Source organism: Scyliorhinus canicula, chromosome 3 (assembly GCF_902713615.1).
Source record: "Scyliorhinus canicula chromosome 3, sScyCan1.1, whole genome shotgun sequence".
In the NCBI taxonomy this organism is placed as follows: domain Eukaryota; kingdom Metazoa; phylum Chordata; class Chondrichthyes; order Carcharhiniformes; family Scyliorhinidae; genus Scyliorhinus; species Scyliorhinus canicula.
This window is the reverse complement of record NC_052148.1, coordinates 276,815,289-276,829,194: the sequence shown is the minus strand read 5'-3', so window position 1 is coordinate 276,829,194 and position 13,906 is coordinate 276,815,289. Positions and strand designations below refer to the sequence as shown.

Genomic DNA, 13,906 nt, shown 5'->3' with positions numbered 1-13,906 from the left:
CCTTGATGAGCCAAATAGATGCTCCTATTTCTCACTAGTCTGAACTAAATGGCAGGGTCTTCCACTCTGATGCAAATTGCAAAATTCTCATTACACTTTCCCAAAAATCACCCAAACCTGAATTAGTATTACTCCAGCTTTATTATTACTTGATTATCTTTTATTTCCTTTTTATTTGTGTCATTATTTAAATGTATGCCTGAGACTGTTACAATTTAACTAATAAAATCTCCTGTGCCAGTTTTACATCTGTCTTTTCAAAACACGTATTTCATGGAAATGTCAAACTTTATCTTGTTTATCCTTTTGCAGTTTGTAACTTCATGTGCCACGAGAAATGCCTCAGGAATGTGAAGACTCTTTGTTCATGTTTAGCGCCAAACCTGGTAAAGGTAAGAAAACCAGTGGATGCAACACTAGTTTCAATTCTCGTTAAGACTCGACACCCATCAAAGAAATTTAAAGTATCCAATTCATTTTTTTTCTAATTAAGGGGCAATTTAGCGTGGTCAATCCACCAACCCTGCACATGTTTGGGTTGTGGGGGTGAGGCCCACACAGACACGGGGAAAATGTGTAAACTCCACATGGACAGTGACCCGGGGACGGAATCGAACCCGTATCCTCGGCGCCGTGAGGCAGCAGTGCTAACCACTGCGCCGCCGTGCCGCCCAACATGTCATGGTTTATGACCAGTCAGTTCTGCACCGGAGGGAACTTGTTGCTGTTTTTGTTCATCAGATTAAAGTTAATTTGCAGAAGTTAAAAAATAATCATTTTTCTGATGATTCATTCTGTCCAGTGCTTGTTATAAGACGGGTTAGTGCTCCTGAAATATCTGTACATTATGGTCTTAGTCTTAGAACAAGCAAAAAGGTGTCAGAGGAATTTAAGTGACTACCAGGCTCTGCACACATGGAATTAGCAAAGATACATACTATGACAAAATATTAAACGTAAAGACCATAAGATATAGGAGCAGAATTAGGCCATTCAGTCCATCGAGTCTGAGTCAAAAGTACATGAAGAACTTAATTCTATGACTATTTATGGTGTGTTTTGGTGTTCTTTAAATATAATTAATTTGCTGCTTTAGATAATTCAGCAGTGCATAATCACAAACACCCACACAATGTGCAGAATGTGTATTTAAAACTGATATAAATGGAGAGAGACTGCAGAAAGCAGCAGCACAGAGGGATCTGGGAATCCTCGTGCATAAGCCACAAAAAGCTAGCATGAAAGTTTGGCAGGTCATTGGAAAGGCAAATGGAATTTTGGCATTTATTTCAAGGGGAACGGAGTATAAAAATAGGGAACTATTAAAACTAAACACAGCACTAGTTAGCCCACACCTGGAATACTGTGAATTTGACTCCCTTATCTAAGGAAAGATAGACTGGCATTGGAGTCAGTCCAGAGAAGGTTCACTACATTGATCCCAAGTACAGAGGGATTTTCTTATTAGGAGAGGTTGAGTAAATTGGGCCTGTATTCATTGGAGTTCAGAACAATGAGAGGTGACCTTATTGAGAAAAAACAAGAAAATATCAGCTTGGTTAGACACGGATTTATGAAAGGGAAATCATAGAACATAGAGAACATAGAACAGTACAGCACAGAACAGGCCCTTCGGCCCTCAATGTTGTGCCGAGCAATGATCACCCTACTCAAACCCACATATCCACCCTATACCCGTAACCCAACAACCCCCCCCCCTTAACCTTACTTTTATTAGGACACTACGGGCAATTTAGCATGGCCAATCCACCTAACCCGCACATCTTTGGACTGTGGAAGGAAACCGGAGCACCCGGAGGAAACCCACGCAAACAGGGGGAGGACATGCAGACTCCACACAGACAGTGACCCAGCCGGGAATCGAACCTGGGACCCTGGAGCTGTGAAGCATTTATGCTAACCACCATGCTACCGTGCTGCCCCTCATGTTTGACAAACATGCTGGAATTTTTTGAGGGCGTAACTCATAGAATAGATACGGGTGAACCAGTGGATTAGGCACATTTAGATTTTCAGAAAGTCCCATAAAGTTAGTGCATAAAATTAAAATGCATGGGATTGGGGATATATTGGCATGGATTGAGAATTGGTGAGCAGACAGGAAGCAGAGAGCAGAATAAATGGGTTTGTTTGGAGTGGTGACTAGTGGGTTCCCACAGGGATCAGTGCTTGGGCCCCAGCTCTTCACAATAGATATCAATGAGGGAAGGAAATGTAATAATTCCAGATTTGCTGGTGATGCCAAACTTGGTGGGAATATGAGTGAGGAGGAGGATATTAAGAGGCTTCAAGGTGATTGAGTGAGTGAGCAGATACATGGCAGATGCAGTAAGTAAGTAAAGTCGCCATAGTCCCAGATGACCATAGACTGTTTTGCCCTTCGAAAGGGAGAGCTGACTGGTGGTGGTTTAACCCGAGGGTCACCAGACCTCAGGCTAGGGGCAAGGGTGAGAAGATGGGGCCTTCATGAATAACCTCAGGCTTGAGGGCCAAAGGCTTTCTTTCTCCTAACTTGTAAGATTGTTCTTTCACATCTTCATTTTTCAAAGTTTTTCCAATTAAGGGGCAATTTGGTGTGGTCAATCCACGTGCCCTGCACATCTTTGGGTTGTGGGGGTGAAACCCACGCCGACACAGGGAAAATGTGCAAACTCCACATGGACAGTAACCCGGGGCCGGGATCGAACCCGGGTCCTTGGGGCAGCAGTGCTAACCACTGCCCCACCGTGCCGCCCCAGGAAAGTCACAATTGACCACTCACTTGATTCAAACATCAGACCCGACATAGATACAAATTAGGAGCAGGAGGAGGCCATTCAGCCCTTCAAGCCCATTCCGCCATTCATTCTGATCATGGCTGGTCATCCAACTCAATAGCCTAATCCCGCTTTACCCCATATCCCTTGATCCCCTTCACCCTAAGTGCTATATCTAACTACTTCTTGAAAACATACAATGTTTTGGCCTCAACTACTTCCTGTGGTAGTGAATTCCATAGCTGGCGAATGTAGCCCGGGTTTACTTGAAGCTTTATCTGTACAGTTAGCACCTTTCATATTACATTTTTGTTCTCCCTGTTTATGTATAATTCCTCAATGAAAATGGTAATAGTATTTTCTATGATACATTCATAAAGAATAAACTAGAGACAGAAACTATTCAGCACGTATCTCTGTGATGATCTTTATGATGATAGTTCTTTAACTGGAACTAACTATAATCCCATCCCCTAATCTTCTCCCATATCAAATATTATTGGCAATGAGTGATGTCTGTGGCTGGAATCCACTCTCACTGATTTCCTTTGGAGACTATTTGTCAGCAACTTCAGTCAGTGCATTTTCAGAGGAGCCAGCCGAGATGGGAAATTGACTTTGTTGTAAACAGTGGGCAGCGACCTGCGCTCTAATACCTGTCCACCAAAAACCTCATCCACAGCTGGCATTAACCCATGTTCTGATCAATGTATTGGCAAGAATTGATTCCGGTGTCTCCATCTTGCATGTCTTTGAAGGAGGGTGAGTGTATATATACTGGGGATTGATTGATCCTCTCGTTGATCTAGATTCCTGTGGCACACTGTCTTGGAGCTCCTGCACAGTACAAGAAGAAATTCTGTGCTGTCTGTAGACGGCAATTGGAAGAAAGTCCTGCAACACGATGTGAAGGTACAGTAATAATTCAGAGCGATTAGTAATTCAACTGAAATAAACAGTCATTTGTAAAATAATGGATATGCATTTTTTGTCTCCGGGGAATAAAATATTAAAGGGCCATTAGGTATGCAGACAAATCATAATTTCTGTTTTATTATTGTGTTGATGGTCAGTGGTTGAGCGAGGCACTAGCACTCGATAAATAACAATACTGTCAACTGAAGTGAACTTTACCACTGTTATGCAGCAATTAACATAAAACGATACATTGCACCAAATCTTCAACACAAAGAGATGTAAATAGCATGTCACACTATCTCTACTCTCTGAATAATATGATTGGTGAAGTTTGTGTTATAAGCAAATGATTAAATTATTTGTGAGACATTTTTCTCCCTTTGCTGCCTCGTTACCATTCATTTGTCACGGTCAAGAATTCTCTATTGGATTTGGATTTGTTTATTGTCACGTGTACCGAGGTACAGTAAAAAGTATTGTATTGCGAGAAGCTCAAACAGATCATTTTGCATGAAAATAAAATAAAAAGAAAATACATAATAGGGCAATACAAGGTCCACAATGTAAATATATAGACACCGGCATTGGGTGAAGCATACAGGGGTGTAGTATTAATCAGGTCAGTCCATAAGGGGGTCGTTTAGGAGCCTGGTAACAGCGGGGAAGAAGCTGTTTCTGAATCTGTTTGTGCATGTTCTCAGACTTTTGTATCTCCTGCCAAATGGAAGAAGTTGGAAGAGTGAGTAAGCCGGATGGGAGGGGTCTTTGATTATGCTGCCCGCTTTCCCAAGGCAGTGGGAGGTGTAGATAGAGTCAATGGATAGGAGATGGGTTTGTGCGATTGACTGGGCGGTGTTCACGACTCTGAAGTTTCTTGCGGTCCTGGGCCGAACAGTTGCCACACCAGGCTGTGATGTAGCTCTTTAGTTTTGCTGGCATTGAGGGGGAAATTTTTGTCCCTGCACCACTCCACTAGGTTCTCTATCTCCCTCCTGTATTCTGCCTCGTTGTTATTCGAGATCCGGCCCCTAGATTTTGGAGCTTTGATATGAGCTTGGCTGGGGTTATGGTGTTGAAGGCGGAGCTGTAGTCAATAAATAGGAGTCTGATGTAGGAGTTCTTGATGTCGAGATGCTCTCGGGATGAGTGTAGGGCCAGGGAGATGGCGTCTGCAGTGGACTGGTTGCGGCAGTATGCAAATTGCAGTGGATCAAGGGGTGCTGGGGGTATGGAGGTGATGCGTTTCATGACCAACCTCTCAAAGCACTTCATTACGACTGATGTCAGTCACCTACACCAAGTTAAAGTCCAACACATTTGTTTAGAATCACTAGTTTTCGGAGTGTAGCTCCTTCAACAGGTGAATGAAGAGGTAGGTTACACAAAAACAGCATATAAACACAAAGTCAATGATGTATTGGATCTCCAAGATCGCACATATAGACATTGACATCAAGTTTCTACAAAGATGCAAGAAACAATTTGCTTCATTGACTTTGTGTTTATATGCTGTGTTTGTGTAACCACCTCTTCGCTCACCTGATGAAGGTGCTACCCTGTTGTGCGGGTTCCCGCCTTTACCACACTTCTTTACAACAATCCATGTAGCCTACATCAACTGCTCTGCGGCACAGTAGCACAGTGGTTAGCACTGTTGCTTCTCATCGCCAGGGACCCGGGTTCGATTCCCGGCTTGGGTCACTGTCTGTGTGGAGTCTGCACGTTCTCCCCGTGTCTGCGTGGGTTTTCTCTGGGTGCTCCGGTTTCCTTCCACAGTCCAAAGATGTGCTGTTGGGTGAATTGGACATTCTGAATTCTCCCTCTGTGAACCCGAACAGGCGCCGGAGTGTGGCAACTGGGGGATTTTCACAGTAACTTCGTTGCAGTGTTAATGTGTCAGGTAGAAAATGTAACTGCGAATCAGGCTGAATGCAGACGGCCAGGAGGGGAAGTGAAAAAGCATCTAAGAGAAGCAAAGAAGGGTATGAAAAGACAATGGCAAATAGCATAAATGGGAATCCCAAAGTCTTCAATAGGCATATAAATAGTAAAAGGGTGGTAAATGGAGCACATAGACCGATTTGACAAGGTGCTGCATAGGAGATTGTTAAATAAGTTAAGAACCCATGGTGTTAAGGGTAAGATCCTGGCATGGATAGAGGATTGGCTGACTGGCAGAAGGCAGAGAGTGGGGATAAAGGGGTCTTTTTCAGGATGGCAGCCGGTGACTATTGGTGTACCTCAGGGTCTGTGCTGGGACCACAACTTTTCACAATATACATTAATGATCTGGAAGAAGGAACTGAAGGCACTGTTGCTAAGTTTGCAGATGATACAAAGATCTGTAGAGGGACAGGTAGTATTGAGGAAGCAAAGGGGCTGCAGAAGGATTTGGACAGGCTAGGAGAGTGGGCAAAGAAGTGGCAGATGGAATATAATGTGGAAAAGTGTGAAGTTATGCACTTTGGAAGGAGGAATTTAGGCATAGACTATTTTCTAAATGGGGAAATGCTTAGGAAATCAGAAGCACAAAGGGTCTTGGGAGTCCTTGTTCACGATTCACTTAAGGTTAATGTGCAGGTTCAGTCGGCAGTTAGGAAGGCAAATGCAATGTTAGCATTCATGTCAAGAGGGCTCGAATACAAGACCAGGGATGTACTTCTGAGGCTGTATAAGGCTCTGGTCAGACCCCATTTGGAGTATTGTGAGCAGTTTTGGGTCCTGTATCTAAGGAAGGATGTGCTGGCCTTGGAGAGGATCCAGAGGAGGTTCACAAGAATGATCCTGGAATGAAGAGCTTGTTATATAAGGAATAGTTGAGGACTCTGGGTCTGTACTCGTTGGAGTTTAGAAGGATGAGGGGGGATCTTATTGAAACTTACAGGATACTGTGAGGCCTGGATAGAGTGGACGTGGAGAGGATAGTTCCACTTGTAGGAAAAATTAGAACTAGAGGACACCATCTCAGACCAAAGGGACGATTCTTTAAAACAGAGATGAGGAGGAATTTCTTCAGCCAGAGGGTGGTGAATTTGTGGAACTCTTTGTCGCAGAAGGCTGTGGAGGCCAAATCACTGAGTGTCTTTAAGACAGAGATAGATAGGTTCTTGATTAATAAGGGGTCAGCGGTTTTGGGAAGGAGGCAGGAGAATGGATATGAAAAAAATATCAGTCATGATTGAATGGCGGAGCAGACTCGATGGGCCGAGTGGCCTAATTCTGCTCCTATGTCTTATGGTCTTATGATTAGGTGGTGTTGGTGGTGCCAGAGGGCCGGAGATTTGCAGACACTATACCCTGGTTCAAAAAGGTTTTAAAGATAGTCCAATCAAATTAACCTTGGTGGTGGCAAACTGTTAGAAGCAATAATAAAAGCAAATTACTCCGGATGCTGGAATCTGAAACCAAAAGCGAAAATGCTGGAAAATTGGCAGCATCTGTAAGGAGAGAAAGAGCTAACGATTCGAGTCCAGGTGACCATTTGACGAAGCTGTCTTCCTGAACTGTAGGATAATGTTTTAATGGATATTATTAAAAGTTTCCCTCATTTCCCTCACTCATCAAGTGTCCCAACAGACTTTTATTGTTTTGATTATGTGGTTATTTTGAGGGAAAATTACCTAAATTTTACTGTTGCTCACATTTAAGCCAATGTTTCTTTTGTGCCCGACAAATATTACACCAATCTTTGCACATCAGCGTGTAAATTTGAGTCCTGGGTGTATGCACAGGTGGCCAGCTGCTGTGGGGCTGGGTGCGTCCTAATCTGCACTAAAACATTAGTCAAATGTCGAATGGGTGTCATTGTTGAAGCTCTCTGCTATTAGTCAGACCGTGCCAAAGGCACCATCCATGCCTCCATTTCCCTTTAACGTAGAGAGGTCAACACGAATATTGAGAGATTTCTTTTTAATAAATGTGTTTTTCATGCTGGACGTGAAAATTCAATGTGGAATTAATATTGAAAATTTGCATTGATTGTTCAGTAGTGAACACTTGATATTTATAGAGCAAGGTTAGATGACCAACTTGACTGAGTGACTTTGTGTTTCCTTTGCCAACTTCCACCGCCCACTCATTTATAAAGCTAGAACAATTCAGTCTTGAGGTTTCAAATATCTTTCTGCAATGTGTATGAAAGTGCAATGCTATTATTTAGCAAGTTGCAGCCTGCCAGGAAAACACTGAGATGAGAATGACCTTGCCCCTGTCAAAGCATGGGCACTACCTTCCATATTCCAATGACCAGCAACCATTGATTTTTGTTTATTCCTATTTTTTCAAAGCATTTCTAAAATATAATTTGTTTATACTTTATTGAAATGGAGTGGATGAGTGAGGCTAACTAACTTGTTTTGGCCATTCAAGTTTTCCGTCTAAACACAGACTGGGAGACGTGTGGGAAGTTGCTGTGATTTTTGTGATGTGGGTGAAAGGCTGTCTGTGTTTACTGATGGCCTATACCTGTGAATATCCAAATGTATTCACAAAGATGAGATGCAGTTCATTCAGGAATGGAAACATTTTTCACACAAAAGGATAGTGGAGTTGGACAGTGGCTTGGAACAGAGGGTTTGATAGAGTAAGAGTGGGGGAAGCAGGATAGGGCAGAGTGGACAGGAGCAGGTTGCAGTAGTGTGAAGATTGACAAAAGCAGGGCTGGGTGGGGTGTGCCAGGGGAACATTGGAGTGCAAGAACAAAGAAAAATTACAGCACAGGAACAGGCCTTTCGGCCCTCCAAGCCTGCGCCGATCCAGATCCTCTATCTAAAACTGTTGCCTATTTTCTAAGGATCTGTATCCCTCTGCTCCCTGCCCATTCATGTATCTGTCTAGATACATCTTAAATGACGCTATCGTGCTTGCCTCTACCACCTCCGCTGGCAATGTGTTCCAGGCACCCACCACCCTCTGCGGATAGAACTTTCCACGCATATCTCCCTTAAACTTTCCCCCTCTCACCTTGAACTCGTGACCCCTTGTAATTGATTCCCCCACTCTGGGGAAAAAGCTTCTTGCTATCCACCCTGTCTATACCTCTCATGATTTTGCAGACCTCAATGAGGTCCCCCCTCAACCTCCATCTTGCTAATAAAAATAATTCTAATCTACTTAACCTTTCTTCATAGCTAGCACCCTCCATACCAGGCAACATCCTGGTGAATCTCCTCTGCACCCTCTCTAAAGCATCCACATCCTTCTGGTAATGTGGCGACCAGAACTGCACGCAGTATTCCAAATGTGGCCGAACCAAAGTCCTATACAACTGTAACATGAGCTGCCAACTCTTGTACTCAATACCCCTTCCGATGAAGGAAAGCATGCCGTATGCCTTCTTGACCACTCTATCGACCTGCGCAGCCACCTTCAGGGTACAATGGACCTGAACTCCCAGATCTCTCTGTGCATCAATTTTCCCCAGGGCTTTTTCATTTACCGTATAGTTCGCTCTTGAATTGGATCTTTCGAAATGCATCACCTCGCATTTGCCTGGATTGAACTCCATCTGCCATTTCTCCGCCCAACTCTCCAATCTATCTATATTCTGCTGTATTCTCTGACAGTCCCCCTCACTATCTGCTACTCCACCAATCTTAGTGTCATCTGCAAACTTGCTAATCAGACCACCTATACCTTCCTCCAGATTATTTATGTATATCACAAACAACAGTGGTCCGAGCACGGATCCCTGTGGAACACCACTGGCCACAGTTCTCCATTTTGAGAAACTCCCTTCCACCACTACTCTCTGCCTCATGTTGCCCAGCCAGTTCTTTATCCATCTAGCTAGTACACCCTGGACCCCATGAGACTTCCTTATGTAGTTCCAAAGAACAAAGAAAAGTACAGCACAGTCCTCATCGTTATCCGCAATTCCACCAAACTTTGTGTAGTCCGCAAACTTACTAATCAGACCAGTTACATTTTCTTCCAAATCATTTATTCATACAACAAACAGCAAAGGTCCCAGCACTGATCCCTGCAGAACACCACGAGTCACAGCCCTCCAATCAAAAAGCACCCTTCCATTGCTACTCTCTGCCTTCTATGACCTAGCCAGTTCTGTATCCATCTTGCCAGGTCACCTCTGATCCCGTGTGACTTCACCTTTTGTACCAGTCTGCCATGAGGGACCTTGTGAAAGGCCTTACTGAAGTCCATATAGACAACATCCACTGCCCCACCTGCATCAATCATTGATGTGATACGAGATTTATACCGATTTCTCCACACAGCTGGAAGTTTTTGTCATTGTTGAATCACTGAACTAGAATCCACATTTTCTGTTTATGCAGTGAATCGTGCTCACTCTGTAACTGTTGCACTCGGATCGATATGCAATATTTCTCATGAATTGTTTGCAGATGCTTAAGAAACTACTTATATAATTTTGAAGTTTACTGTTCGCCAAAGGTGTAGTTTGGAAACAAAATGTTGATTTCATGCACTTGGCAGATCTGCACTTTAATTACTGGGCTGACATGCAGTCAAACTGAGTAACCAATGAAACATTTGTTGGCTGAAGTAAAATTGCTTGAATGAACGTGTGTCTTTCGATGAGACGGGTTAAGCATCGTCTTTCTCAGTATGTGATAGTGCTGCTTGACAGCAAAAACACGGCTTTTTTAATTCAAAGTCTGTGGATAAGATTAAGCAAAAATTCGTAACCCGCCATACTGCTCAAAGAGCAAACTTGAAAATGGAGAGGGATCTATTAGCCATCGCGCTGAGGGTAAGAAAGGAGTTGGGTCTTAATTGGCTGAAAAATATTATCTCTTTAGATCTGTGGAAGAAAATGTTTGTTGTGTATGTATTAATGATTATAATTATAACACAACACATCCAGTTTTGTTTGAGAGCTGGCGTAACCTGGTGTGATTAATGGTGCCTTTCTGATTTGACAGTGTGTGAACTGCACATCCATGTTGATTGTGGCCCTTTTGCCTGCAGTGACTGTCGACGATGCCATCAAGATGGGCATTATGATCGGGTAGGTATCAGTGGGAGTAGCAACTGCATTTCATGCAGCAGTTCTGCTGTTATAATCAGACAAAGTGGCTAATATTGGTCCTTTAGAGGATGAGAAGGGAGTTTTAATAATTGGAGATGAGGAAATGGCTGAGGAACTGAACAGGTTTTTTGGGTCGGTCTTCACAGTGGAAGACACAAATAACATATCAGCGACTGATAGAAATGAGGCTATTGCAGGTGAGGACCTTGAGAGGATTATCACTAAGGAGGGAGTGATGGGCAAGCTAATGGGGGCTAAAGGTAGACAAGTCTCCTGGCCCTGATGGAATGCATCCCAGAGTGCTAAAAGAGATGGCTAGGGAAATTGCAGATGCACTAGTGATGATTTACCAAAATTCACTAGACTCTGGGGTGGTCCCGGTGGATTGGAAATTAGCAAACGTGACACCACTGTTTAAAAAAAGGAGGTAGGCAGAAAGCGGGTAATTATAGGCCAGTGAGCTTAACTTCAGTAGTAGGGAAGATGCTGGAATCTATCATCAAGGAAGAAATAGCGAGGCATCTGGATAGAAATTGTCCCATTGGGCAGACGCAGCATGGGTTCGTAAAGGGCAGGTCGTGCCTAACTAATTTAGTTGAATTTTTTGAGGACATTACCAGTGCAGTAGATAATGGGGAGCCAATGGATGTGGTATATCTGGATTTTCCAGAAAGCTTTTGACAAGATGCCACACAAAAGGCTGCTGCATAAGATAAAGATGCATGGCATTAAGGGTAAAGTAGTAGCATGGATAGAGGATTGGTTAATTAATAGAAAGAAAGAGTGGGGATTAATGGGTGCTTCTCTGGTTGGCGATCAGTAGCTAGTGGTGTCCCTCAGGGATCCGTGTTGGGCCCACAATTATTCACAATCTACATAGGTGATTTAGAGTTGGGGACCAAGGGAAATGTGTCCAAGTTTGCAGATGACACTAAGATGAGTGGTAAAGCGAAAAGTGCAGATGATACTGGAAGTCTGCAGAGGGATTTGGATAGGTTAAGTGAATGGGCTAGGGTCTGGCAAATGGAATACAATGTTGAAAAATGTGAGGTTATCCATTTTGGTAGGAATAACAGCAAACGGGATTATTATTTAAACAAAATATTAAAGCATGCTGCTGTGCAGAGAGACCTGGGTGTGCTAGTGCATGAGTCACAGAAAGTTGGTTTACAGGTGCAACAGGTGATTAAGAAGGCAAATGGAATTTTGTCCTTCATTGCTAGAGGGATGGGGTTTAAGACTAGGGAGGTTATGCTGCAATTGTATAAGGAGTTAGTGAGGCCACACCTGGAGTATTGTGTTCAGTTTTGGTCTCCTTACTTGAGAAAGGACGTACTGGCACTGGAGGGTGTGCAGAGGAGATTCACGAGGTTAATCCCAGAGCTGAAGGGGTTGGATTACGAGGAGAGGTTGAGTAGACTGGGACTGTACTCGTTGGAATTTAGAAGGATGAGGGGGGATCTTATAGAAACATTTATAATTATGAAGGGATTAGATAGGATAGATGCGGGCAGGTTGTTTCCACTGGCGGGTAAAAGCAGAACTAGGGGACATAGCCTCAAAATAAGGGGAAGTAGATTTAGGACTGAGTTTAGGAGGAACTTCTTCACCCAAAGGGTTGTGAATCTATGGAATTCCTTGCCCAGTGAAGCAGTTGAGGCTCCTTCATGAAATGTTTTTAAGGTAAAGATAGATAGTTTTTTAAAGAAAAAAGGGATTAAGGGTTATGGTGTTTGGGCCGGAAAGTGGAGCTGAGTCCACAAAAGATCAGCCATGATCTCATTGAATGGCGGAGCAGGCTCGAGGGGCCAGATGGCCTACTCCTGCTCCTAGTTCTTATGTTCTTATATCAAACATTATTCATTTATATATATTAAACACTAAGGCCGAGATTTATTGAATCCGTATCAGAACAACATTTATCATTATATTAGCAATGTGAAATCTGAGCAAATAGTGAAGACTGACTGATGGTGTGAAAAATTGATATTAATCAAACTATATATTAAATTATGATATGCAGCAGTCGCTCAATTAAAAAGAAAGACAATTTTGTAAACCTAGGGAAAGTAAAAGAAGAGCAAAAGAACGGGTAGGACTGATCAATGATGAAATAGGAAACATCTTATGGAGAATGAAGGAATGGCTGAGATACTAAATGTATATGTTGACTTAGATTTCATAAATAGCGTGGCATTTGAAATAAGATTGGATTATGCAGATATAGTAGTCTAGGCGGATCACTGAGATACTGGATGGGATAATCATAACGAGAGAGGAAGTACTAAAAGGATTGAAATCCTTGAAAGTTGATAAGTCGCCAGGGCCAGATGGATTGTTTCCGAGGCTACTGAAGGAGGTCAGGGAGGAGATAGCAGATGCTCTGAGGATTACTTTCCAATTCCACTAGGGGCTGTGTTTTCTCATTCTCATTAGGGGCTGGTTTAGCACACTGGGCTAAATCGCTGGCTTTTAAAGCAGACCAAGGCAGGCCAGCAACACGATTTAATTCCCGTACCAGCCTCCCCGAACAGGTGCCAGAATGTGGCGACTAGGGACTTTTCACAGTAACTTCATTGAAGCCTACTCGTGACAATAAGCAATTTTCATTTTCATTTCATTTCACTAGACACGGGAGATAACGGAGGACTGGAGAAATGCAAATGTGGTTCCATTGTTTAAAAAGGGATTGAAGGAAATGCCGAACAATTGTAGGCCAGTTAGTCTTACATCAGTGGTGGGAAAATGAGGAGAATCAATCCTGAGAGATTGGATTAACTGTCACAGAGAAATGCATGGACTAGTCAGGGATAGTCAGCACGGATTTGTTAAAGGAAGGTCTTGCATCACAAATTTGATTGAGTTCTTTGAGGAAGTGACAAGAATGGTTAATGAAGGTAGTGCAGTGGATGTGGTGTACATGGACTTTAGCAAGGGGTTTGACAAAGTCCCACATGACAGATTGGTGAAGAAAGTGAAAGCCCATGGGATACAGGGCAATGTGGCAAACTGGATAAAGTTTGGCTTAGTAACAGGAAAATAACGGTAATGGTCGATGGCTGCCCTTGCGATTGGAAAGTTGTTTCAAGTGGTGTTCCACAGGGCTCGGTGTTGGGACCCTTACTGTTTGTGTTATATATTAACGATTTGCACATGAACGTGAGGGGCACGATTGGGATGACTCAAAGATTGGCCGAGT

General features: G+C 43.1%; 1 protein-coding gene across 1 annotated transcript in view; it reads left to right on the top strand.

The window, feature by feature from the left end:
- Nucleotides 1-312: 312 nt before the first annotated feature.
- Nucleotides 313-13,906, top strand: part of LOC119963580 (diacylglycerol kinase theta) — a 199,813-nt gene continuing 186,219 nt past the window's right edge. Inside the window, exons 1-3 of the mRNA XM_038792910.1 lie at nucleotides 313-392; nucleotides 3,587-3,689; nucleotides 10,601-10,686. Of these exons, the coding sequence (XP_038648838.1) occupies nucleotides 324-392; nucleotides 3,587-3,689; nucleotides 10,601-10,686 (258 nt within the window). The 5' untranslated portion in view covers nucleotides 313-323. The remainder of the gene's footprint in view (nucleotides 393-3,586; nucleotides 3,690-10,600; nucleotides 10,687-13,906) is intronic.